This window comes from Schistocerca gregaria, chromosome X (genome assembly GCF_023897955.1).
Source record: "Schistocerca gregaria isolate iqSchGreg1 chromosome X, iqSchGreg1.2, whole genome shotgun sequence".
NCBI classification, from domain to species: Eukaryota; Metazoa; Arthropoda; class Insecta; order Orthoptera; family Acrididae; genus Schistocerca; species Schistocerca gregaria.
The window spans coordinates 456,692,707-456,719,119 of record NC_064931.1 but is presented as its reverse complement, the minus strand read 5'-3'; the positions used below and the strand labels follow the sequence as shown (position 1 = coordinate 456,719,119).

At 40.9% G+C, this 26,413-nt stretch overlaps 1 protein-coding gene across 1 annotated transcript; it reads left to right on the top strand.

Annotated features, from left to right (window-relative positions):
* Nucleotides 1-324: 324 nt before the first annotated feature.
* Nucleotides 325-25,008, top strand: LOC126298137 (uncharacterized). Its single transcript, XM_049989453.1, has 4 exons — nucleotides 325-361; nucleotides 1,583-1,736; nucleotides 4,134-4,391; nucleotides 24,747-25,008. Exons 1-4 carry the CDS (start codon nucleotides 328-330, stop codon nucleotides 25,006-25,008), a joined length of 708 nt encoding a protein of 235 aa, XP_049845410.1. The 5' UTR covers nucleotides 325-327.
* The last annotated feature ends 1,405 nt before the right edge of the window (nucleotides 25,009-26,413 follow it).

Here is a 26,413-nt window from a genome sequence, read left to right as displayed (position 1 = left end):
TACTTACATCTCTTTTTTTGTTACTTTCCAAACGACAACACTGTATAATGGGTTTCATGGTGCCGATTACACGGTATTGCAAACTCATAGGGAGTTGAAAAGCGCTTCGTCAGCGTCTTGACTCCAAGATCTGTCAAAAGATGGAACAGGCGTCGTCGTCGGCGACGTTATCTCCAGCAGCTACCATGGTGGGGATCTCTTGCGAGTGCTGCAGCGCCACGGAGCCGACGCAAAGCTCACCTGCGACCCGCGTCATTCTTTCGCCGATCGCCGAGCAGCGCAATCGTATTCCGGTGATTTGCCATTCATCTGGTTAGAGTTAGAGACATGGAGTGCTGCACTATCATTCTACTTCTGTTAGGTAAGACTAAATTTTCACTGCCTCTCAACTTGATAATCATGGCTGCATGAAGTGTTTCATATAGTGACATAAGTTCATATATTTAAATATATTTCAAACTGGCTGTAAATAGAGAGGGAATGGAGTTCGTCTGTGTTCTGATTTATGTAACACCTTTTGGAAAGATGGTCGCAGTTTAGTGCACTAAAACTGAAGGGTATTTACTAATGTTAGTCACATGTCGTCTCACGTAGCCCATCATCTTCAGTACTCTTTGCATTTACCAGGACTAATATTCTGAGAAACGCTTTTTCAATTGCGAAGGAAAGGCAAGTATGTAGATGTGAAATGAAACGCTTGTTTTCTCGCAAAAAGTGTGATTGATCATATCTGCACAAAGAAGGTCTATAAAATTTGGTAGGACCGTGAGCTATCTCAGCAAGGTTCATCTCACCTTTAACTGCCTTATTGATTGGGTACTTGTCTTTAACTGTTGACTATAGAAGACTATAGAATTTCTTAATAGAAATTGTAGTGGATTGACAACTGCCAGTGACCATTTCATTTCTCCTTTTAGTAAGACTGATTTTCATAAATATAAAAATAAGAACAGTGATAGGTATTCCAAATTAACTGTTGCAGTGACTTGTATGTCGGTAGGTTATACGGCGTGCAGTTCATCGAACGAAAATATTAGTGAGTAGTGGAAACTTTGGAGACAGAAACAGCATTTATTATTGTAAGAGTTTTGAACATAATTCTTCAAATAAGCGTTAACAACAAATATATGTGAACGACAACTTCTGCTGCTCTCATTGGAATCCTTCCTGGCACATGACTGTGCTATAATACATGAAATACTATCGTGGTCTAAACCTGTGTTTCTCTCAGTACTTTAGTATTTAAGCATTTTGTGATATGAGGTGGTGGTACAGCCACAAGGATTTTAATGAGACTTACAAAGGCCGAGAAAGTTAAGTATTTATAGCTTGTATTGAGATCCGACTCACTTTTCTTCTACTAACTATTGATATAGCTGTGTGACTGACTTGAAAAGTTTTGTACGTGAAGAGTGGAATGTCAGCTACTTAGCAGCAACGACACAAACGACTCTTAATTCTTGATCAAGCGTTGCTAGGAGGTCTTGAATTTCTGTAAATTTGTCTAGAAATCATAACAGTACGAACGTGCACAGAAAGTCGGAATTTAATATGAACACTTATATAGTCTGTTTTGTTTCAGTATTTCATGCGATGCATGGGCAAGGTGTCGCAGATGGTGACTTAACCACTCATCCTGATTCTCTCGCACATGGTGGCTATTCCACTCCTGATTCTGTCGCAGACTATTCCACTCCTCCTGTTACGCAGTATGAATTTGCTGGTCATCAAACAGAGTAAGTAGTAGAAAAATTTTAATACTTTATTATGTTTCCACTTGTTCCCGTAGCCCGTTGCACAGGTAATAGTGAAATTCCGGATGAAGTGCTCGCAGTTCAGTTCAGTGCGACCACATGTAGGCTACTGGGAGGTTCGCCCGAGGGAAGATTTTACCGACTGCTAGCGTGCTGCAAAATACTAACGCGAATTCTTTACAGACGAATGGAAAAACTGGTAGATGCAGACCTCGGGGAGGATCAGTTTGGATTCCGTCGAAATGTTGGAACACGTGAGGCAATACTGACCTTACGACTTATCTTAGAAGAAAGATTAAGAAAAGGTAAACCTACGTTTCTAGCATTTGTAGACTTAGAGAAAGCTTTTGACAATGTTGACTGGAATACTCTTTTTCAAATTCTAAAGGTGGCAGGGGTAAAATACAGGGAGCGAAAGGCTATTTATAATTTGTACAGAAACCAGATGGCAGTCGTAAGAGTCGAGGGGCATGAAAGGGAAGCAGTGGTTGGGAAAGGAGTGAGACAGGGTTGTAGCCTCTCCCCGATGTTATTCAATCTGTATATTGAGCAAGCAGTAAAGGAAACAAAAGAAAAATTTGGAGTAGGTATTAAAATTCATGGAGACGAAATAAAAACTTTGAGGTTCGCCGATGACATTGTAATTCTGTCAGAGACGGCAAAGGACTTGGAAGAGCAGTTGAATGGAATGGACAGTGTCTTGAAAGGAGGATATAAGATGAACATTAACAAAAGCAAAACGAGAATAATGGAATGTAGTCAAATTAAATCGGGTGATGCTGAGGGAATTAGATTAGGAAATGAGACACTTAAAGTAGTAAAGGAGTTTTGCTATTTAGGAAGTAAAATAACTGATGATGGTCGAAGTAGAGAGGATATAAAATGTAGACTGGCAATGGCAAGGAAAGCGTTTCTGAAGAAGAGAAATTTGTTAACATCGAATATCGATTTATGTATCAGGAAGTCGTTTCTGAAAGTATTTGTTTGGAATGTAGCTATGTATGGAAGTGAAACATGGACGATAACTAGTTTGGACAAGAAGAGAATAGAAGCTTTCGAAATGTGGTGCTACAGAAGAATACTGAAGATAAGGTGGATAGAGCACGTAACTAATGAGGAGGTATTGAATAGGATTGGGGAGAAGAGAAGTTTGTGGCACAACTTGACTAGAAGAAGGGATCGGTTGGTAGGACATGTTTTGAGGCATCAAGGGATCACAAATTTAGCATTGGAGGGCAGCGTGGAGGGTAAAAATCGTAGAGGGAGACCAAGAGATGAGTACACTAAGCAGATTCAGAAGGATGTAGGTTGCAGTAGGTACTGGGAGATGAAGCAGCTTGCACAGGATAGAGTAGCATGGAGAGCTGCATCAAACCAGTCTCAGGACTGAAGACAACAACAACAACAACAACAGCGTGCTGCATGACTGTGTAGAGATTACCCAATTGTCTTTGAAATAGGCACGTGCCTACTAAAACATAACTCAGTCTCATCATTTCTGGAGCCATCTTGTAAGTACTTATTATCACTAATATTGTGCAGGGTGATTTAACTAAGCAGTTCTCCTTAAGTATTTAAATAAACCAGTTATTACTGGTTTCTCTGTCTGAACCTTAATGCAGTTAGTAAAATAGAATATTACTCGAGATGCGTTCCGACTATATTGATCATTCTGTAAATATGGATTCACTGGTTTTTACATTTTTGGCTGTTTTAGGTTAAAAACAGTATTTTGTTTATAAAGACTGAAAAACCAATAAGAATTCATTTAACATCTGCTGCGGAGGTTATCCATGTAAACAGACATATTATTTAAAGAAACGCTCAGGATATCGCAATTTAGTTTTCATCTAGATTAGTTGTAAGAAATTCATCACTAAACGGCACGTCATAGCTATAATCATAAAGTTCATATCATTATAAACACTATTTTTTAACCTAAGTCTAATAATGTCTGCTGCTAACGTAGCAGATCTCAAATACATAAATTCCACCACGTTGTATTCCTCGAAATTCGATAAGTACTTTCGAAAAAATTACTAAATATAAAACTCAGTAGTTATTTTTAAACCAGTTGTCTTATGCAGAAGTTGGTGTCTTCTTTCGCAGTCAGAGTCAAATAATAATTACGTACTTAAATTTTCGCCTTAAGTTAATAAAGTTATAAAATGTGGCACATCTCTTCCTTCTTTCCAGGGAACATATCTCTCTTCCCGTACTTATTCGAAACTTGTTAGTGTTTCTTTGTTGTTTCATCTGACAGTTATATGAGTTTCCCGATTTTATGTTACTGTCGCGTACATATTACTAAGAAAATGTGTAAAGCGAGTGTAGATTTTTCCAATACAGCATTAACCACTTCACTTTTCTGATATCCAGGAGCAGTCTTGGATGTGGCCAAGAACTCGGAGGACCGCAGCCAGAATTTAGCTTTACACAACCAACCGAAACTGAAAATATGTCTCAGCAAAAGGAAATATGTGATGTGACGACGGAGGAAGCCGGACTGGGTTCCACAGCGCCGGTACAGCCAGAGCGCAAAAAAACCGGAGGCCAGGACACATCAGGATCAGACCTATACAATCTTTTTTATGAAGTTACCATCGCTTTCTTGCAGGGTGTAGCAGTATTTTTAACGTTATTAGTTAGCATCTGCATTACAATATCAATCTGGGTAACATGCAAAAGTTATTTTTTATCCCCTTCTATTAAACGCCTTTTTCACTGCGGCCCTGAAACTCTACCTGACATATGCATGGATTCAGTTGCTGTCGAGAGAGTTTAGACGCTTTCTTTCTACTTTACTTTTTCTCTATTTACTTTCGTCTCCCTTCCCATCGTTCATCTCTCTCTCTCTCTCTCTCTCTCTCTCACTCTCTTTCTCTGTCTGTCTATCTATCTTTCTCTCTGCCTCTCTATCTGTCTGTCTCTCTGCGTCTATCTTTCTCTCTCTCTCTCTCTCTCTCTCTCTCTCTCTCTCTCTCTCTCACACACACACTAAAGTACCCATTAATAGACACAAAGACACTCACACATGCGCACACACATACACACACACACACACACACACACACACACACACAGTCACAAATAACCATACTGAGACTTTCATCTAGAAATAGATACAATTAATACTCGACTAGTTAGAGAATTTTATCACTGACTATCAAAATACTTTTGAAACACGTATCCCATTAACAGCTTCAGTGTTATATGAAGTAAACTGTTGAGTAATACTTTTTATATACAAAACGGTGGTGTCACAAGAGTAGTCTAGCGTAACGCCTTGTCAAAATTACCACTTTCGCCTTAATGTTAATTTTACGCAATGTTTGTGCACATGTTGTTGTATAAATGGAAGAAAATGTTGCATGAGAATAAATAATGCACTACCTTCGGGGTGCTTATGAGCAAATGTAGTCGACTTTAGTCGGATTTTGTCCGTTCTTACCATTTGTGCCTCTGATTTACAGGATTTCAGGGAGTATTTTGACTGCACAGTTACTACGCATGTGAAAGGAATAAACATCGACCATCCAGTGACCTTTTTCTATGAAGTTACTTAATTCGTAAAAGTCAGACTTTTTAATATTTATGCCACCAACGGTCAGAGCGTTATGTACCTAGGCAGTAGTGCCAGCCACCAAACTTACCACACATTCCAGATAATCTGCGCGCTATCAGAAGGTTACCTGATACAGAGACAAAGATCAGGGACCAGTGGATTGTCAATACGAAAAATTGCGGAAGTCATTTACGAATGAGGTAAAGGATGTGCAGAATGTGTGTACCAGTATAAGGAAAGCGAAGACCGGCATTATGGGCGACAAATGAGACAGCACAAGAATATATATATAGCATGAAACTTCCAATCCAGTGGGTTTCTTTGAGCAATAGGGAAAGTTTAATAAAGGTAACATCATGTACTTGTAATAGCAGTTGCCCGCAATAACTATATAATTGTAGTGATAGTGAGAAAGTCTCTAACAAGTTGCAATAAACGGATGCGATCAAACACGTATTTGCGTCACAAAGTGGAAAAATTCATTCAACTCTTCTAGAACAGAATAACTTGTGGCAGATGCTTGTTCTGGTCTAGAGAGGACAGATTATTGTCCATATATTTTTTTTATACGTGGCAAACCAATTTGTGGCACACAAATACGCAGTTGAAGTTTGTAGTTATTCGGCTAGTTCATTTCACAGTAACTTTCAATCAATAATTAATTTTGTGTGCAGTGTACCTTGAGTTCAATGTAAATAACCTTACAGTAGTTTTGTGACGGTATCACTCTTTTCTTTTCCAGTCGAGTGTCTTTTTCAGGCACAGAGAGAGAACAATGTTGGTCTGCCATTTCATTTACATTTACTTTCATGCTACATGTAGGTAGAGTTCATTACCTTATTCTATATCTATGAGCCATGATGATAATAGGAATAGCTTTCTGCCTATAGGGGTGATCATTTTAATCAAATACAAAGTTTCACTTAAATATAACAATATTTGAGATCACAGAAGTAAGCAAACATTTGAGTGTTGTGCAAGATCGCTTACTTTTGAAGGACTCCATTTTATTTATGGCACATCATATATCTGCCACAACAGACTATATAATTTATTTCTCTCCACATTTAGTGCATAAAGTATGATCAGTATGGAAGGCAGTCCGCTGTCGACTTCCGTATTAACATTTTGAATATGTTTACAGGGAGAAATATATTACTACATTAAATTGAGCGTTCCAGGTGCCATGGAGAAAGCATACTAGTTATAGTGCAGGGGAACAACCACACATGATTTGATACTACGTTTTTCTCTTGTCGAGGGGCACACTGTACTATAGTGATCAATGTACCATACACCTATGATGCATAAGCACAATACTGCAAGAATCCATGGAAAAGTAAGATTTCGCGGTTATAAAATGTCTCCAGCATCAGTGCTGACTTCTGCTTCTTTAAATGCACAACTGTCAAGAATTCTATACTTCAGACTCAATGAATGACAGTTACAATGCCTTTCCGTAAACTTTTATCAGATTCTTCATCAGCTCTTTCCCATTGAAATATTGCTTGCACGAATATAATGCCAAGAAACGACATGTTTGGATAAATTGTGAAAGTAAAATATAGTCTCGAAGGTGAAGTGTTTATGTCATAATATGAAATAAAGTCACAAAATATATACAGAATTTTCTACAACTAAACAATAAAGAGCGTAAGGACGACATCAGCCAGTCTAAAAATAGAAACGCATTACACCAAGCAGAAAAACATAAAACTGTCACAAAATTATGGCTCAAATAGTATAGTGATGATGTAAAACCTATGTTACTGGATCAACAATTCTGAAGTTAAATTAACAGGTAACTGCCACAACCACTTCACCAACTATCTTAATGTAAAATCAGCCTGATCAGTTACTAAATCACTCACAAATAAAGACTAAAATGTGTACAATGATGTATCAGTTAGGATAATGAAGGTAAGTATACGCTACATCAGTTCTGTACTTCTCTTGTTCACTTTGTCTTTCATATGCACTCTGTTTCCATTCAAAATCCGATACAAAGCCACAGAAACATTGAGTCATTTAATCACCGACGGTATTCGCGTGGGCACCGTACTCTGAGAAGGGAGGAACAATGAAAGATTAGGGTTCAAGTTTTGTTGGCCACTAAGGGTATTTTGTGAAACATTATTACATTAAAAAACACACATTTCTGCCACTTATTTCACTAATTAAATTTTTGTGACCTCGGTATCGAGCTATTAAACCACTATCAGTGAAGCTAAACAATGCGCTAATAGTCAGAAATCCAAGCCGAGGAAAGAGTTTTTTCCCTTTATTAAACCTTAACATTACATTGACGACGATATCATTAAGCTGACAAAGGAGATGGATGGGCAAGGAAACTGCCCATGTCATTTTCAACTCAAGGATTCCGTCACTTGGTTTAAACGGTTAAGGGAAACTCAGTTCGCGATAATGTAAGTAAGGCTATCAAGTTTAAAATAAGCAAATCATCTGGCCACCAGCATAGTCTCGACTCAGTGTATTGTTTGCTTGGTAATATATAAGGTTAGACACTGATAGGTCAAAAAATTTTGCGCACCTCCTTAACAGTGAGTTGATTCACCATTGTAACGCAACAAAGCAGCTATTCTCAGTGGCAGGAATTTGTAAATCCTTTGTACATCTCCCAAGGTATATACCAATAGCACCAGTTGTATACGAAAAGATCACATATTTCCTGTAGATTACGGGCCACAGATTTGTGGCGCCCAGTAGCGTCCCACATGCAGGGGTAGACAAAACTACGGAAACACTGAAACCACAACACACTACCATGCCTAATACTGTGTAGGAAACACGTTGTCATTCCAAACATCTGACAATCTTCTCAGAATGGATAAATGCAGGTTCTGTGTGGTTTCCAAGGGAATCTTACACCAATAATCCTGCAAAATGATTGCATATCCAGGTAATACCGATACCAAAGAATGGATATGGGAGTAATACGCTGAATTACAGAACCATATCACTAACGTCTATTTGCAGTAGGATATTGGATCATATACTGTGTTCGAATATGATGGGTTACCTCGAAAAGAACGGTTTATTGGCAAACAGCCAACATGGATTGAGAAAATATCGTTCTTGAGAAACTCTACTAGCTCTTTATTCTCACCAAGCAATAAGAGCTATCGACAAGGGAAGTCAAATTGATTCGATATTTTTAGATTTCCAGAAAGCTTTTGAAGCCTTCACAAGCGACTCACAATCGACTTCTAGTCAAACTGCATGCTTACGGAGTCTCGCCTCACTTTCATTTATTTTTTATTTCACACGTCTATATCAGTAGGACCAAACTGAGGAGCAAATCTCCAAGGTCATAGAACGTGTCAGTACATGAAATTACAACATAACATTAATAACAGAAAAAATAAAATGTTTATGAACCCAAAAAGCAAGCCAAAAGTTTATGTAAACGCAGTCACCAATATAACACTAGAAAAAGCTGATTCTTTCAAGGAACTCCTCGACAGAATAGGAGCAGTGACCCATGAGGAAACGCTTCAGTTTCGATTTGAAAGCCTGTGGATTTTTTAATTCTTGTGGTAGTTTTTTGAAAATAGACGCAGCAGTATACTGCACACCTTTCTCCACAAAAATCAAGGAAGTGCGATACAAATGCAGACTAAATTTCTGCCTCGTTTTAACTGAGTGAAAGCTGCTAATTCTATGAGATAAGCTGGACTGGATTCCTGGCTTCCTGACAGGATGGTCAAAGTTCATAGTAACTGACGGAGAGTCATCGACTAAATCAGAAGTGATGGCTGGCGTTCCCTAAGGAAGGCCCTCTGCTGTTTCTGATCTACGTAATCGATTTAAGAGGGAATCTGAACAGCCCACTTAGATTGTTCTAAAAGTGGTAATTGGCTCTAAATAATGAAAAGTGTGAAGCCATCCACATTAATACTAAAAGGAATAAGCTAAATTTTGGGTTCCAGGATACAACATACAAACCGGAAGCCTGTAAACTAAACTAAAGATTTATGGATTACAGTTACGAATAACTTAAACTGGAACGATCACGTGAATAATTTTGTGGGGAAAGCAAACCAAAGACTGTGATTTTTGGGCAGAACACTTAAAAAATGCAACAAGTCTACTAAAGATACAGCCTGGACTGTGCTTGTGCTTGTCCGCCGTCTTCTGGAGTGCTGCTGTGCCGTGTGGGATCTGTAAGAGATAGGACTGACGAGGGACAAAGAAAAACTTCAAAGATGTGCAGCTCGTTTTGTATGATCTAAAAACAGGGGAGAGAGTGCCACAGATATGACATGAATTCGGATAACAGTCATTAAAGCAAAGGCAATTTTAGTTGCGGCAGGACCTTCTCATGAAATTTCAGTCACCAACTTTGTTTTCGGAGTGTAAAAATATTTTGTTGGCGCCACCTACATAGGGAGCCATACTCACCATAGTAAAATAAGAGAAATCACAGCTGGCACAGAAAGACATTAGTGTTGGTTTTTCCTGGGCGCTGTTGAAGAGTCGAACGGTAGAGAAATAGCTTTTCGTTGGTTCGATGAACCCTCTGCTAGGCACTCAATTGTGAATTGTAGAGTAATCATATAGATGTAGATGTAACGATGATGGTGCTGGATAGCGATTACGCACGCGTCTCTCCAAATTAGACCACAACGACTTAGTGATATTGAGATCTGGTGACTGTGATGGCGAGGGTAGATGCAACAATTCAGCCTCGCACTCGCTAACCAGTCCTGGATAAGACGAACCGTGTGAACAGGGGCCCCTTCGCCTTCGACCACAGCATCACCACTAGGCAACAAACATTGTACCATGGGATGGACCTGATCAACCAAAATGGTCACATTATCCATTGCAGTAATGCAGCATTACGTGGTACCCATCGGCCCCATGGAATATCACAATATGTCTGCCTAAATTTTCAACGAACCAGCACCACGATTCACTGTTGGGATATAAAACGCGGTCAGTAGTTGGAAACAGTGTGAAACAAGACTAGTCCGACAAAATCATATTCTTCCATTGCTCCACAGTCCATTTTTTATGGCTTCGGTGCCACTTTTCCCTGTTGCGCGAATTTCCATCACTGATGAATGGTTTTGTAATTAGAGCTCACCCAGTAATTCGCAGCTTCATGTTGGTTTGCTGCTGATGGGTTTCACGAGTGCGGCATTCAGTCCTGCAGTAAATTTTGCAGCTTTCATCCTCTTATTTGTCCTCACACTCCTCTTCAAAGGCCGTCCGTCGCTCACCACACATTTTAGTGCCCATCTTGCGAACGATGTCTTCCCACTTCTCCTGTGTGCTGTATATACCTTACATGTAGTGCTTTTTGAAACACCAAACACTTTGTCCGCACTCAAAATTGCACAGTATGCAGTTCTGACCACGACTGAAACTTTCATCGTGCTAAGGATATCTCACTGGTGCTGCTAGTGTTCAAATACAACTGGGAAACATGCATTATTGGAAAGCATCTGTATTTATGTTCTAGCACACATTTCCCTATTTTTGTCCTACCCTCTATGTCCATCGGGTGCAAATCAGGCGAATTTGGTAACGAAGCCATAAATATGAATTTACTCTCATGCTCCTCACATCAGTGCGGCATGATTCTGGTCTTTTGACGTGGAAAGTTATCCTCCTTGAAGATATTGTCATCGAGGGACGCTAGATGAAGCGTGAATGGATGCAGGTGGCCCACAATAATGTCCATGTAATCCACGCCTATCCTGGTGCCTCCGTTACTGCCACAGGTCCCGTAGAAGCTCAGGTGAATGTCCCCATAGCGGAATATGCCCTCAGCAACATGCGATCGTGGCGCGGTGCATGTTTCTAGCAAGTTTCGCCCTGGTACAATATGAAACCGACTAGGCGACACTTTGCAATTGATTTACAGTTGAATCTCAATGTTCCGAAGTCCACTGCATTTGTAACTGACGATGTCGTTGGGTCAACATGGGAATATGTATGGCCGTTTGACGTTGGGTCCCATGATGAGTAATGTGCACTGAACGGTATCGTCTGAAACACTTGTGCCTGCACCGGAATTTTCGTCTGTTACCATATTTGCCACCGGTAGCTTGTTTTAGAAAGCAGGACATTTAGTTTCAAGATGGACATTTGTCATCTCGTTTTAGCTCATCAGTCTATATATCATAATGTTTGCATACACCTTAACAAGTGGCAAACTTGTTCAAGACTAATACTGCAGGTGAGATGAGTCTTTATATCGTGTGGAGCATTCTTTAAATTATATGTGTCTCCTTGATCATGTAAACTGACACGGTGCCCGCGTTTACGATTTTCATAGTTTCCCTCGATCGGTTGAGGTGAAATTGGCGAGGGTTTCTTTAAAGGACTAAGAGGCAAAGATGAGTATCCGGGGGCTATTTGCCTGTTGATATACACAAATAAATCAACCGTAGTTACCGTGGTTCCGCCTAATATCACTTTCACGTGGCACCTGTCTGAATGAGGCAGGTGGAAGGTTCTAACTGGATATGTTCACTACAGTCAATATACAAAAATAACAGGATATATCTGATCCGAATAATACAATTAATTAACGTTTCCTTAATGGAAATGCATCAGCGAAACTTGGACAGATTGCGGATTGGCTATTACGTGAAGACCTATATGTATCATCGTGATCTTACATATGCCAAGGAATCATGCCTGAAAGATCCATGAATTAACGACATGGTACCTATTGCGTCTGAGACCATTCAGATTACCATTTTCCGGCACTGCCACCCCCTGTCATAGTGGCAGCCTTGGCTAGCAGAGACCCATATTACCGTAGCAAAAAACTCTTTGACTTCAAAATAAATTTACACTCTTCAACGAAGTGAGCCCTCATGTGACACTTCCTTGTAGATTAAAACTGTATGCTAGAGCGAGACTCAGACAAGGAGATTTTGCCTTTCACGAGTAAATCGTTTACAGACGGAGCGATCTGCATATCACTCACGATCCATCGCCTCACAACGTTACATGTGCTGGTATTCTCTCCTACCCTGTAAACATCAAAGACGTTTTCCTGCATACCTTACGGAAATTAGCATTTACGGAAAAGGAGATGTTCCGGAGAAAAGGCTTATCCGCAGCATAGAGGGTGGTTTCCAGAATGAATTTTTACCCTGTAGTGATGTGCGCGCTTCTATGGCGCAGACCGTCGCAGAGTTAACCGACTTCATAAACAGACGTGGTCCTCCTCCCAAGTATCTATCATAGTCATAGTTATCGGTAAGCTTTCTGTTCTAAGCGTAGTGCAAAGTAGAAACTTCGTTCGCCAGATGTGGTCACTATGTTCGTATCATCAGTGGTTATACAACGATGACTGTGAGCGGATAAAGCTTTCAGTTCTAAAAACCAATTTATCTTAAGAATGCCTTCATTAGCACTGCAATTACCAAACCACAGAAACACAAATGAAAAACCAAATCCATAACTGATTGCCAAATGCGAACGTCCACAGAGAAATTGGAAGTTTTGAGTAATACAGATTGAGATTCATGTCAAGAAATTGGACTCTGCAAAAGAACTATGTGTAATGACCGAAAGAACGAATGCTAAAATAATGAAGAAATTGGAAGTAAGTGTACGCAGTTCTGTTTCAGTCTTTTCAAACATAACAGGAGACACAACTTTCTCCATAAAATGTAAAAAGTAACACAAACCGTTGACAGTAATATTTAGCATTTGCCGTTCATTATCAAAACGCTCTTTCAATCTATAATAATGAATGGAGAAGGAAATAAGTGCCATCTATTCGCAGTGATTAGACTATAACTACTGCTGATACTTTGTCGATAAAAATGAAAGGCACCTTGATCCGTGACCATTTCAATTTGCAGTATGCTTTAACCAGACAGAAACCAAACTGACAAATTTCAACCATCCTTTAACTGCGGTATTTTACAGCGGGTTTATCACTAAAATTTAAGTTTCTGTAATGAAGTAATTACCTATCAGTGTGTGAAAATCACACACAAAACACCGACCCATCACATAGCAATTAATTGCAGCAGTACACTCTCTGCTTAAATGATTCAGTAGAAGATTTAATTTAATCTCTGTCAGGTTATGATTTTGAAACGCAGGCGATAAACAATATATCAGACTGTCACATCACCCTGCACCCTCACACCATCTGTTCCCTCCTTCTTCCCAAGCCGTGTGCGCTATAATCTGTGTTCGTGGATGGATCCCAACGTTTTATTATCTAAATTTAGTCCTCAGTTTTGAGTTATACAATTTTGGTGAGAAGTTGTTGCAGAAAGTCTAGAAGTAGAAAGTTTAGTAGTGGGCTAATGAAATTGTTTGATCCCAAATCCTGCAGTTTTCAACATGTTCAGAACCACTGAAAAATTTTAGAGGTTAGCGCAGGAGCTTAACAATGCCCTCAAGATAGTTCTTGGGCACATCAAGTGCTCTGATAATACTATCGTTAGCGTGCTCTTGTTTGACTGAAAAACTGGGGCAGCGGTGGGGGCGGGAGGGCGTGCACAAATAGAACAAAAAAAACGACAAATAGACATGGAGACTAGTGCTCTCACAGTTGACGAAACCATGAATAAACTGGAAAAAAAGCTATTGAGAAGTTAAAAAATAGGAAATGAATGGTTTTAGATGATGTGGAAAAAATTTTACATTTTGAGAGCAAAGCAAATTCATTACCTCCCTAAGTTTCGTCATTTTCATTTGTCCCAAAATGACGAGCAAAGCCCAAATCCGTGTCGTTAGCACTCTCTTCGAGTCATTTTATACACTTACTTTGGAAGATGTTGAGTGCTGTGGCAAACGTCCGCTGCTGTCGTCAGTGCAGTCTCGGTGCAATGCGGTGTGCTGTCTCGTTGTATAATTAAGGGAAAAATATATCACAGGACATGGTTCAATTCCTATCACTGACATTCATAAACCAGTGTGAATAAGTGTCACCAGCATTGCCTTGACCTGTGATAGCAAAAATGGTCAGCCTTTCCATACCACTATCAGCCCTGTAGCAATCTGATTATATTCTGTTATGTTCCTAACTCCTACAACTAAACGAGAAACATAAATCAATGCTAGTATCAGCTTAACTCCAACTAGCACCACACAGTGTCAGCTAAAGTCTGCAAAATAAAATTCTTAGGATTATCTTTAAAAGGACAATCACATGAAATTAAAGACGTTAGTTATCACATAATCAATATAAATAATTCTCATTTCAACAACCACCTCCACGTCCTTTTGTACTACGTATACGTTATTCGCTAGAGAAGGCTGACTTAACAATTCCGGGTTTTGATATCTCTCCTCACCATTTGAAAAATATAACCGACGATAAAATATCACTACAGGAAGCTGCTGCAGTAAAGTTACGTATCTTAGTGCTAAATCACGCCACTCACCTCAAAAGTCGAAAACTATCGATGAAACATCACGCCCACACACAGTGACATAACTTATCATTCTTGTAATACTTCCGTGCTGGAAACTTTGCTTGTGTAATCCCTACGGAAGCAAAACGTTAGTCGTGAGAAACTGATATGTTACCGAAACTAATTACCATACCCTGCTATCCTCTGGACACTAAGACGTCTTCTGCCCTAGAAGAGGTACAAAAAATTAACCTCAGTCCAGTGAATTCTCAGAGACCCTTGACATTATTCTACAACTACGAATTTTCGCCAGTCGCCGTTTAGCTACAGCGCGGCAGGTATCCTGCCGCAGTCAAGGCCACTTCCATAGATGCTCCCAATAGTAGCACGCGAACAGCTGATCAGCTCCGCCGTTTCCGAGATGCTTGCCCTCAGGTGCCACGCCACAATAATTAGCCCTTTGTCAAATTTGCTTATATATTGGTGTGCATGTCAGGATGTGGATGAGGTGGAAGTGGGGTCTAAAAAAGAACAAGTGTTAATTTTTCAACTCCGGTCGGCAAACTGCCTCCCGTTTATTGAGAAAACATTAACTGATTGACCTAGGCGGGGTACATTATGTGAGTTTAGCGGCCCTAAGGCGCAAACAGATTGAACCGGGGCTCGAAAAGTGCACGGAGGCAACCGACCAATGTGTCTCTTCTCGTCGGGGGCCTGTCAGTAAAAGAGAGTTCGCGCAGCTCGGCGCGGTGGGAGCTCACACGTGATCTCCTGGACCTTTCTGATTGGCTGCTGTAGGAGCTCTGCCTAGGCAAGCAACGCTTCCCTAAGCGTCACCCCGTCAGCAGAAAGGTTGTTTGTTCGTCGAGCACGTGAACAAGCCGTGGGATAGCGGCACATACTGGAAAAATCTGACGCCAACGCAGGATCCGTGCACGGCTTTGTGAAGATGCATTGCCATCCATAGCTCACGCATTAAAAAAAAAATCCTTTTTCTTTTCTTGAAAATAAAGGACTCCCGTACTCAATCTGTCAGCACCTGTACAGTGGATTTTCCCATCTCTGGCCCATATTGCCTCTGGAATGATGCCTCATTCGTCTCTACACTTAGGTCGCAAAAGACGTTGGGTAGCGGTATGTACTTATACAGATGCTGGTAGTATCACATACATAAACTATACAACTGTGAAAAGTTTCCAATCTGATTATGGCCTCACGATGGCAATTAACAGACTGTTAACGTAGAATGGTAGTTGGAGCTATACGCCTGGAGAATTCTGTTTCGGAAGTCGTTAGGGAATTCAGTATTCCCATATCCATAGGATCAAGAGTGTGCCCAGAATAAAAAACTTCAGGCATTACCTCTCACCACGGAAAACTCATTTAACGATCAATAAAGGCCGCGTTAGCATAAAAATGTCAGTGCTAACAGATAAGCAGCAGTACTTGAAATAACTGCAGAAATTTATGTGGGACGTATGACGAACGTATTTTTTGGGACAGTGCGGAGAAATATGGCGTTACAGGGCTGTGGCAGCAGACGAGCGACGCGAGTGCCTGTGCTAACAGCACGACATCACCTCTCCTGGTGTCGTGATCATTTCGGTTGTACTACATACGACTGGAAAATAATGGCCTGGTGAGATGCATCCAGACTACAGTTGGTAAGAGCTGTTGGTGGGGTTCGAATGTGGCGCAGTCTCCACGAAGACCGGGACTCAAGTTGTCAACAAGGCACTGTGCAAGCTGGTGGTGGCTCAACAATGACGTGGGCTGTGTTTAGTAGGAATCGACTGCGTTCGGATACTTGGAGATCATTTGCAGCTATTGATGGACCTCATGTTCCTAAACAACGATGGAATTTTTGAGAATGACAATGTGGCATGTCACCGGTTTGAAGAAGATTCTGAACAATGCAAGCAAATGATTTGGCCACCCAGAACGCGCGACATGAATCCCATCGAACATTTATATGACACAGTCGAGAGATCTGTTCGTGCACAAAATCTTGCCCCGGCAACACTTTCGCAATTACTTACGGCTATAGAGGCAGCATGGCTCAGTAACGTAACTTTTCAGTGGGCTTCCATCGACTGGTTGAGTCCGTACCACTTCGAGCTGCTGTGCTACACTCGGGAAAAGGAGGTCCGACAAGATATTAGGAAGTATCACATGACTTTTGTCACCTCATTTTATTTCACTGACACACTTTCCATAACGCTACACGGGTTCGCAACGCCACCAGGCGACATTCAGTTTCGAAATTGGCGTTGGTCATAATGTTTTGGCTCGTCAGTGCAGATGTGTCGGCAGACTAGCACATCACCATTAGTATTTCCCTTTTGCCTGTCCTATGAGTAATAATTTACAGTTTGTGAATCGAAGGGGTGGTGGTCTCATATTTATATTTAGGAAAAAATATATTCGTCTATGTTAAAATTGGATAGTGATTTTACCACATCCACCCCTGGGATATCGCTGTAACATCTCCTTGTCCGAGCTGATCGCTCGTGGGTAAGCCATGCCCATGAAGCAACTTAAGGCAGCTTCGTTTATTTCACGTAACAGTGTCACAAAGCCAACATGGAGACCTACATACTCAATAATTAATGAAGGAGTTTCTGCCAGCGTCTTCACTCACTAATTCGCGGATATACAGCCGTATCTCGATGACCAACATGTCTGATGCACTTCAAGTTCTAGCCCTACACGCCTGAACCAGGAACGACATAAATCCCCGAAAGCGTCAGCTAGCCTGTCCAGCACCCTGGAAGGCACATTGTTTTCTCGTGGTCTATTAATATATATGCAGCGGGATGCCTACACGCACAAGTTCAGGGACGCAACTAGCGAGCACAGGGGAGCGACTACACCTCATCAAGATGCAGGCTGCTGAATACACGCAATCGACCACTGTTCTTTTTTCGAACTCCATCTACCACCGGAGCTGCCCATCTAATCACACAAAATGATGCAGTAACGGTAAGTTATAGTTGACTCGTTATACTGATAAATTTAGTATGTGTTAGTATCAGTACAACAACGGACAAGAAATTAAAAATATTTTCTTTCGCAAACATTTACTTTTGAGGAGATTGGTGGATTTCATTACAAGGATACAGGTCAATGTGTATTCCACGCAAGAAAATGAAAGTTTGTGCACAACACTATATTTATATTTGGACAAGGAAGAAATTATTGAGTTACGTTTCTGATGTTTCCACAAAATCAAAAACATTTTTATTTTCATGCTTTGTTCAATTCCGTTGGCCTCTCAGAAAGAGCAGCGGTAATTTGTCACAAATAATGTCAACTATGGTTCCCATAGCCAGTAGTTTCGATGTCAGAGGCCACATTTCTGATGTGTTAAAGCTGGTGTCTGTGTCCTATCTTTCAACAAGATAGCGCAAGACCACGTGTTGTCCGTGACGTCCCGATCCGTCTGGATGCGGAGGTTGTTCGAGTGTCAGTCTGTACAGTTCCTTCACAAGATACATCACCCACTGAAAACATCTGGTCTTGAGTTGCTGAGAGACATCACGCCATCACTTGTCAGCCACTACCATTCATGATATCTGACTCAGAACTGATGTAGTTAGAACTGACAGTCAAGGTCACTCCACCTCTCCCACATGGAGAAGAAACGTGGCTGCTGCAGGAGGTGATAGGATGGTGTACTAAATTTCACACCCTGTGCACCCCCAGATCACCAACAAATTTAGTCACGTACTCTTCCTACTATACCGTGTACGTACAATAAGTAAAACTTCGTTATTTTCTATTCTTACAGATATTACAGCATTAAAGGCAGCAGAGTATATTTCAGGGACTCACTAGGTATGTAACGACGTGACCATGTACTACGCATTTATCTATATCTACACCTACACACACACTCCGCAAGCCAACGAATGAAAAGTGGCACCTTGTGCCACAACAAGTTGTTTCCTTTCCTATTCCTATTGCAAATAGAGAGAGGGAAAAGGTCTGTGTACATCGCTCCTACGAGGACCAGTTTCTCTTATCTTCGTGGCCCATGCGCGAAATGTACGTTTCCAGCAGTAAAGTCGTTTGCAGTCAGCTTCAAATGTCGGTTCTCTAAATTTTCTTCAGTAGTGTTGCTGGGGAAGAACATAGCCTTCACTCCTCGGGTTCTCATTTGAGATCCCGAAACATCTCCGTAATACTCGTTTGTTGATCGAACCTACCGGGAACACATCTAACAGATCACCTCTGAACTGCTTCGATTTCTTCCTTTAACCTGATCAGATGCAGATCCCAAACACTCCAACAGTATTCAAAAATGGGTCGCACTAGCGTCCTGTATGAGTTCCCCTTTATAGATGAATCACACTTTCCTAAAATTCTTCCAATAAACCGAAGTCGACCATTCACCTTCCCTGTTACAGTCCTTACGTTCTCGTTTCATTTTATATCATTTTACAGTGCTACACCCACATATTTCACCCTCGTGACTGTGTCAAGCAGCAAACTACTAATGCTGTATTCGAACATTAAGGGATAGTTTTTACCACTTATCTGCATTAGCTTAAATTTTTCAGCATTTAGAGCCAGAGAAATTCATCACACAAACTAGAAATTCTGTCTAAGTCATAAATAGTGGTTCTTGCTGTATTTCTCACTTTCCTTAGTCTGAATATCGTACTGATGCTTTTGCTAGTGAGCGACGGGAAGCCAGAAAGGCGAGCGTAGGTTGCAGCAGCAGGCTCTCAGCTTCCCGATAACGCAACAGCAACGAGAGTACCGCTTGTAACTGTAAATTTTATTACCTTTCCCGTAGCATGCGTTTCAAAGCCATTCTGTTTCCAGTTACCCGCGCCAGCACTGACGGTTACTCAACCTATGAAACACGGATAACAAACGTTTACATTGTTTTCCCGTAAGATGTCTTGTTTCGAGGTATGCATACCACTAATATTAAGAAAAACACGAATTGAAATTCGATACTTTCTCGTAACAGTTAGAAGGAGAAATTTTGGAAATCGTTTCGCGCGAATTTACGTCGTTAATCATCAATTTTGTGGTACAAATGGGAAATATACAACGGCCTGGTGAGAAGTAATGCCTCCAAAATTTTTTGTATGAAAACACTTAAAACCTTTTAAATAAAGCAAACATCGTTAACATTCTACTTCCTTATTCTTCACGTATACATACTTATTTCTCAACACAGTCAACGGGCGATGAACACATCTCTCGCAGCGAGTTTCAAGTTTGTTGGTACCGTCACTATAGAATGCTAGATGACGGAGACCCAACCTCACTTATGCTTGCTCCACTTCAAAGTGAAGTCGTGGAAGGTGGCCTTTAAGTTTTGAAAACAGTCTAGTGGGGCCAAGTCGGGACTGTTCGAGGAATTATCGATGACAGTGAATCCAAGGCGTCGGATTGTTGCAAATGTCGCAGCAGTTGTGGGTCGTCTGGCATTTTCATGCTGAAGGAGACGGTGCTTCATGTGTAGACCAACTATTCGAATTCGAAATTGGATTACAGAACGCTGTTTCTCACGCACAAACATAATTACATTACACTCACAAATGTTACATGCTACAATTCGAAAGCTTCTAGATGCTGAGAGCTGCAGATATGTAGACATGAAGAATACAGATATAGAGTGCTAATAGCTTTTGTTTTATTTCAAAAGCTTTATGAATATTCACATAAAGACTTCGGAGGCATTACTTTCCTGCACGCCTTCGTTTTTTAAAGACGTTTACCAGAGATAGTTTATGTCAAATAAGAGCACCACAAGGCGCGTAGTAAACGTCACGCCGATATTTAGATCCTGCCCAAACCACAGTGGACGTGAAGACCAGCAAGGGATTTCTTTATCTCTACCAAATGGACACTTAATACTTCCTTGTAGCAATCAGTTATTAAGATTATCTGAAACACTGGGATGAAATTCTAAACGATTCAAAAATGTTTAAACTAAGAAGTGAAAACTGTTCTCTAGTGCTTTTAGTAAGAGCCGTTGATGCAGAGCCTTGAGTATAGAGTCCCGATTCACAGCAACTTTAACGTGGAGAGAAGGTCTGCAATGATTATGCTGGAATGACAAATTGCACATGAATTTTCTTCAAACTGCGTTCATATTCCACTATCCAGTCGGATTTTTCTGTTCTTCAAGATGTTAATGATAGTATTTGCGGTCCTCAAATCCATACGTTCCACTTCTTCACTTTCGTTGAAGTGCTAACATTTATCATAAAGCACCTTCTTCAGTTTGTATGAAGTATAGAAAGAGAGTTATAGTCCTCCAAGTGTGCTCTTCAGAACCTACCCGTACTCCAGAATTTGCACTTCACTCAGACATATTTCTCTAACATAGTCATACTTTATTCTGTGATGTATCAAGCTCTCGGCTAGCGCGACACGGGTATTTATGAGATCTCGTTAAGGATACAATGTAGTACCTATTGTGTTACCGATTGACACTGACTCAATCTACATTGCAAAGTTTGGTATCTATCTCTGTTACCACTGGGAATGACGACTGCGGATTTGTCCCAGAAATGCTGCTGAACGGTCTCCATTTATTGGTTGTTCTGTTACTTTATGCATACCCCCTATCAGAATCATACTTATGTGTGCATAATCTTCATGATTTACGTCTTAAGAAGCTAATATATAGAAATTACACGTAATATTACTTAAAACTGACATCTTGGTGGGATATGTGGTGACTATAGTGTTAATTCTGTAAGTGAGTGTGCAAGGAACAGGATGCCCATTCTTCTCCTTAATACATATCACCTGATGCTAACTGTATTTTTCCAGCGAGAGTGCAGGGCAACTGTTGCACAACGATTGACAAAATTTTTCTTCATTCTTCTTTGCTAGAGGGGCATTCTGTTAGCAAACAGGTTGATTGTGTTTAACACCATGATGCACAAATTTTATGCTCAGTCACATATATACTATTGTAAACTACACTCCTGGAAATTGAAATACGAACACCGTGAATTCATTGTCCCAGGAAGGGGAAACTTTATTGACACATTTCTGGGGTCAGATACATCACATGATCACACTGACAGAACCACAGGCACATAGACACAGGCAACAGAGCATGCACAATGTCGGCACTAGTACAGTGTATATCCACCTTTCGCAGCAATGCAGGCTGCTATTCTCCCATGGAGACGATTGTAGAGGTGCTGGATGTAGTCCTGTGGAACGGCTTGCCATGCCATTTCCACCTGGCGCCTCAGATGGACCAGCGTTCGTGCTGGACGTGCAGACCGCGTGAGACGACGCTTCATCCAGTCCCAAACATGCTCAATGGGGGACAGATCCGGAGATCTTGCTGGCCAGGGTAGTTGACTTACACCTTCTAGATCACGTTAGGTGGCACGGGATACATGCGGACGTGCATTGTCCTATTGGAACAGCAAGTTCCATTGCCGGTCTAGGAATGGTAGAACGATGGGTTCGATGACGGTTTGGATGTACCGTGCACTATTCAGTGTCCCCTCGACGATCACCAGAGGTGTACGGCCAGTGTAGGAGATCGCTCCCCACACCATGATGCAGGGGTGTTGGCCCTGTGTGCCTCGGTCGTATGCAGTCCTGATTGTGGCGCTCACCTGCACGGCGCCAAACACGCATACGACCATCATTGGCAACAAGGCAGAAGCGACTCTCATCGCTGCAGACGATACGTCTCCATTCGGCCCTCCATTCACGCCTGTCGCGACACCACTGGAGGCGGGCTGCACGATGTTGGGGCGTGAGCGGAAGACGGCCTAACGGTGTGCGGGACCGTAGCCCAGCTTCATGGAGACGGTTGCGAATGGTCCTCGCCGATACCCCAGGAGCAACAGTGTCCCTAATTTGCTGGGAAGTGGCGGTGCGGTCCCCTACGGCACTGCGTAGAATCCTACGGTCTTCGCGTCGCTGCGGTCCGGTCCCAGGTCGACGGGCACGTGCACCTTCTGCCGACCACTGGCGACAACATCGATGTACTGTGGAGACCTCACGCCCCACGTGTTGAGCAATTCGGCGGTACGTCCACCCGGCCTCCCGCATGCCCACTATACGCCCTCGCTCAAAGTCCGTCAACTGCACATACGGTTCACGTCCACGCTGTCGCGGCATGCTACCAGTGTTAAAGACTGCGATGGAGCTCCGTATGCCACGGCAAACTGGCTGACACTGACGGCGGCGGTGCACAAATGCTGCGCAGCTAGCGCCATTCGACGGCCAACACCGCGGTTCCTGGTGTGTCCGCTGTGCCGTGCGTGTGATCATTGCTTGTGCAGCCCTCTCGCAGTGTCCGGAGCAAGTATGGTGGGTCTGACATACCGGTGTCAATGTGTTCTTTTTTCCATTTCCAGGTGTGTATTTATAAAAGCTAACCCCGTTGCAGTAGAGACCTTTTTAAACCTTATTAAGGAACAATATTGGCAAGATGTTTATTGTGCTGATAACCTAGACAAGTGCTTCCCAAAGTGTGGGTCGCTACCCTCTAATGGGTCGCAAGACCTATTCAGGTGAGTCGACGGACGATTTTTGAAACATCTAAGTAAAATATCATAGCGACTGAAAATATGAAATCTTATTTCAAGAGAAAAGTTTTACAACCTGAACAGTTATACACAAAATCATTCTAAGCAAGAAACTATTTTGGCTTAATAACGTGCTCTGGGCGAAACGAGAACTGCGCAGGTGTTGACCTCATTGACAATTGTGATAATGCAACACGGGTTTCCCTTCGACTTGCGACAATGTGGCTCATGACTGTGAATACGCGCTTAGTTTGTATGTTGTTATAGTGCGTGCATGCGTGTTTATTGTGGCTGCTCGTTTCGTATTATTTCACTATCGACGTTTCTATTAAAACAGGATGGTGCCGTAAAAAACAGACTTCATATAATTACAACGAAGCTTCCACATCTGGTACCAGTGCATCATGTAATACACCCAAAGATGACTGTGTTAGTGAAATTAGAGAACGGAGCTCCCTCCAGCAGAAGGCCAAATTTTGCTTCCGTAAATACAATAACGATTATTTGAAACATGGGTTTGTGTTTTCTGGCTCAGATCAAGAGCCGTTTCCTCAGTGTGTTGTGTTCTTTGACGTACTTGCTAACGAGAGTATGAATCTTGAAAACTGAAAAGACATTTATCAAAGAAACATACAGAATACGTGAGTAAGTCAATTGATTTTCTCCAAAGTCATAATCAGTGATGACAAAATCGACTTCTGGGGAAAAAAATAAGCAAACTACAATCGCGGCATATCGACTGTCATTACTGATAACCAAAATGGAGAAGCTCACACCGTAGGAGAGGATATTATTTTACCAGCGGCCAAAGTAATATCTGATGCTTTATTTAGCGAAAAGCACACAAGACTAACTGACGAAATACCTCTATCAAAAACAATGGTAAAGAGAAAGATCTATGAAATGTCAGAGTCTGTAAAACAGTCCACTATCACCGTTTCAAGTAAAGTCACTACTTTTCAATTCTGCTTGATGAAAGCACAGATATAGCTTTTCTTAGGTTTGAATTTGACGGGAGTATAGAAGAAGAAATGCTCTTTTGCAAATGTTTCATGGCTTTATGGTAGAAAATGAAGTAGAGTGGACAAAATGTGTTGAACTGACTACTGGTGATGCCCATACTATGTCTGACGTTTAGCCAGGTTTGATTTCCAAAGTTAGGGCTGTTGCCGCTTCTGTTCATTGGACTCACTGTAACCTGGAGCGAAAGGCCAGTGTATATAAAGGTCTGTCTGAAAGCCTACAGAAAATCATTAATGACGTAGTGCAAATCGTGAATTTCGTTAAATCTAGACCTAAAAATTCCAGATTGTTTGCCATATTGTTTGATGAGGTGGGCAGTGAGCACAAAACACTTCTCCTGCACTGTGAAGTACGCTGGTTGTCAAGAGAGAAAGTGCTATCCAGGATTATTTGAGCTTCGAAATGAGCTGAGACTCTTCCTGTTGGAGCACGAAAGTGATGCAGAATGTGTGAGCAATTTCTTGGACATGTTAAATGGCGAAAACTGGCTAATTTTTCTTTCATATTTTAGTGACATATTCAGTGCTCTTAATAGCCTCAATTTATCGCTGCAAGGAAAGGGTGTTTACAACTTCTATGTTCAAGATAAAATGGAAGCATCTATTAAAAAACTGGGAAGATGGTCTAGTAAAGTGAAAGAGAGCTCTTTTGATGCATTCCCACTCCTCAATGATTTCTTAGAATCATATGGAATCAGAGTTAACGAGGAAACAGTAGCTGCCATGAAGGAACATCTTGAAGCACTGGCCTCTAGTGTCAAGTACTTATTCTGAAATAATTTTACTAATAATCATTTAGATTTGAAGTATTCCTTATTAAACATGTTTATAATTTTCATGGTATTGCTTTTCATCCAATACAGAAAGTAACAACTAAATTCAAGCACCTCCATTTTCAAAATGATAGTTACGCCGTCACCACATAGCGAACTCAAAAGAATCTGACAGTTCCACATTAATACCACTGATAGTCGTCTGCTTATTCGAGAGTGTTACTTAACATTAATTTCTTGTTACAGGTATTACTTTCCGAGAATTGCTGATGAACTCCATTGTAAGGGGACAACCCTAAAAAGTTAAAACTGTCGGCATCTGTCGTGTGATTCTTCTTTGAAAACTTTATTTCAAGAATTAAGCATAATCCCATTTTGGATAAAATTAAAGGGAGAGTATTGGGTGCTTCCAGACATAGCTCTGAAGGAACTAATGGGATTCATAAGTACTTACTTATGTGAACGTGCTTTTTCTAGCTTGGTTTTTATTAAAAGCAAATATAGGAACAAACTCTACGTGAAAACGATTTGCGACTAAAAATACCAGGCCTCAGTCCAGATTCATAAAGTGTCGTTAACACCAAGACTAAACAGTACCACAAATCTCATTAATTTTACCATTTAATTTGCATTAAATAAATTCTTATGGGCCAAAATTTTGTTTCTTTTCTTTAATAATGTTCCCTTTATCATTTTCAAAATTATTACTCAGCAAAGCTTTTTTCATATTATATATAATTTTTATATTACTATTAAATAGTGCGTAGTGACTGTAGTGGTAGAGTATACATATGTACATAGTGGTTAGGGAAAATGTTACCAGAAAAATAGTGGGTCCCGCTACAAAAAAGTTTCGAAACCACTGTCCTAAACGATAAATATAATGCCTTCATCAACACATTTCTCGTGCCCTTAGAAAGCTGCTTTCAATTATAACGTAGAAAACAGAGTACTGGCACTAACTTGCAGCTTGGGTGGCTGACTTAGCGATAAGAATGTCATGTAAAACAACGTGAGAATTGTATCAGAATGTTAGAAGTAGTCACAATCGAGCTACAGCTGCCCATAACAAGCAGTAATGTAAAGTGCTTAAAACGTTATTAGGAAAGCGAAAAGTATGTGGTATGTGAATAGAATAGTTAATTCTCAAGAGCAAATAGAAATCATATGTTCAGGGGTGAAGGAGGTGAGTCAGAGCGCAGTACAAATATTTCAGTTACTGCTAAGTCGGATATATGTACTGTATTTCATTACTTTCTGAATATAGCAGGTGACCTAAATACAATCTTAGTACCTATAGAGAATCATACAATTGTCTTAGAAAATAGCTTTCGTAGATTGTTACCTGAAATACACCTCTACGATCTAGACAAATAGTCAATAATTAAATCGCTAAGGATTAAAGA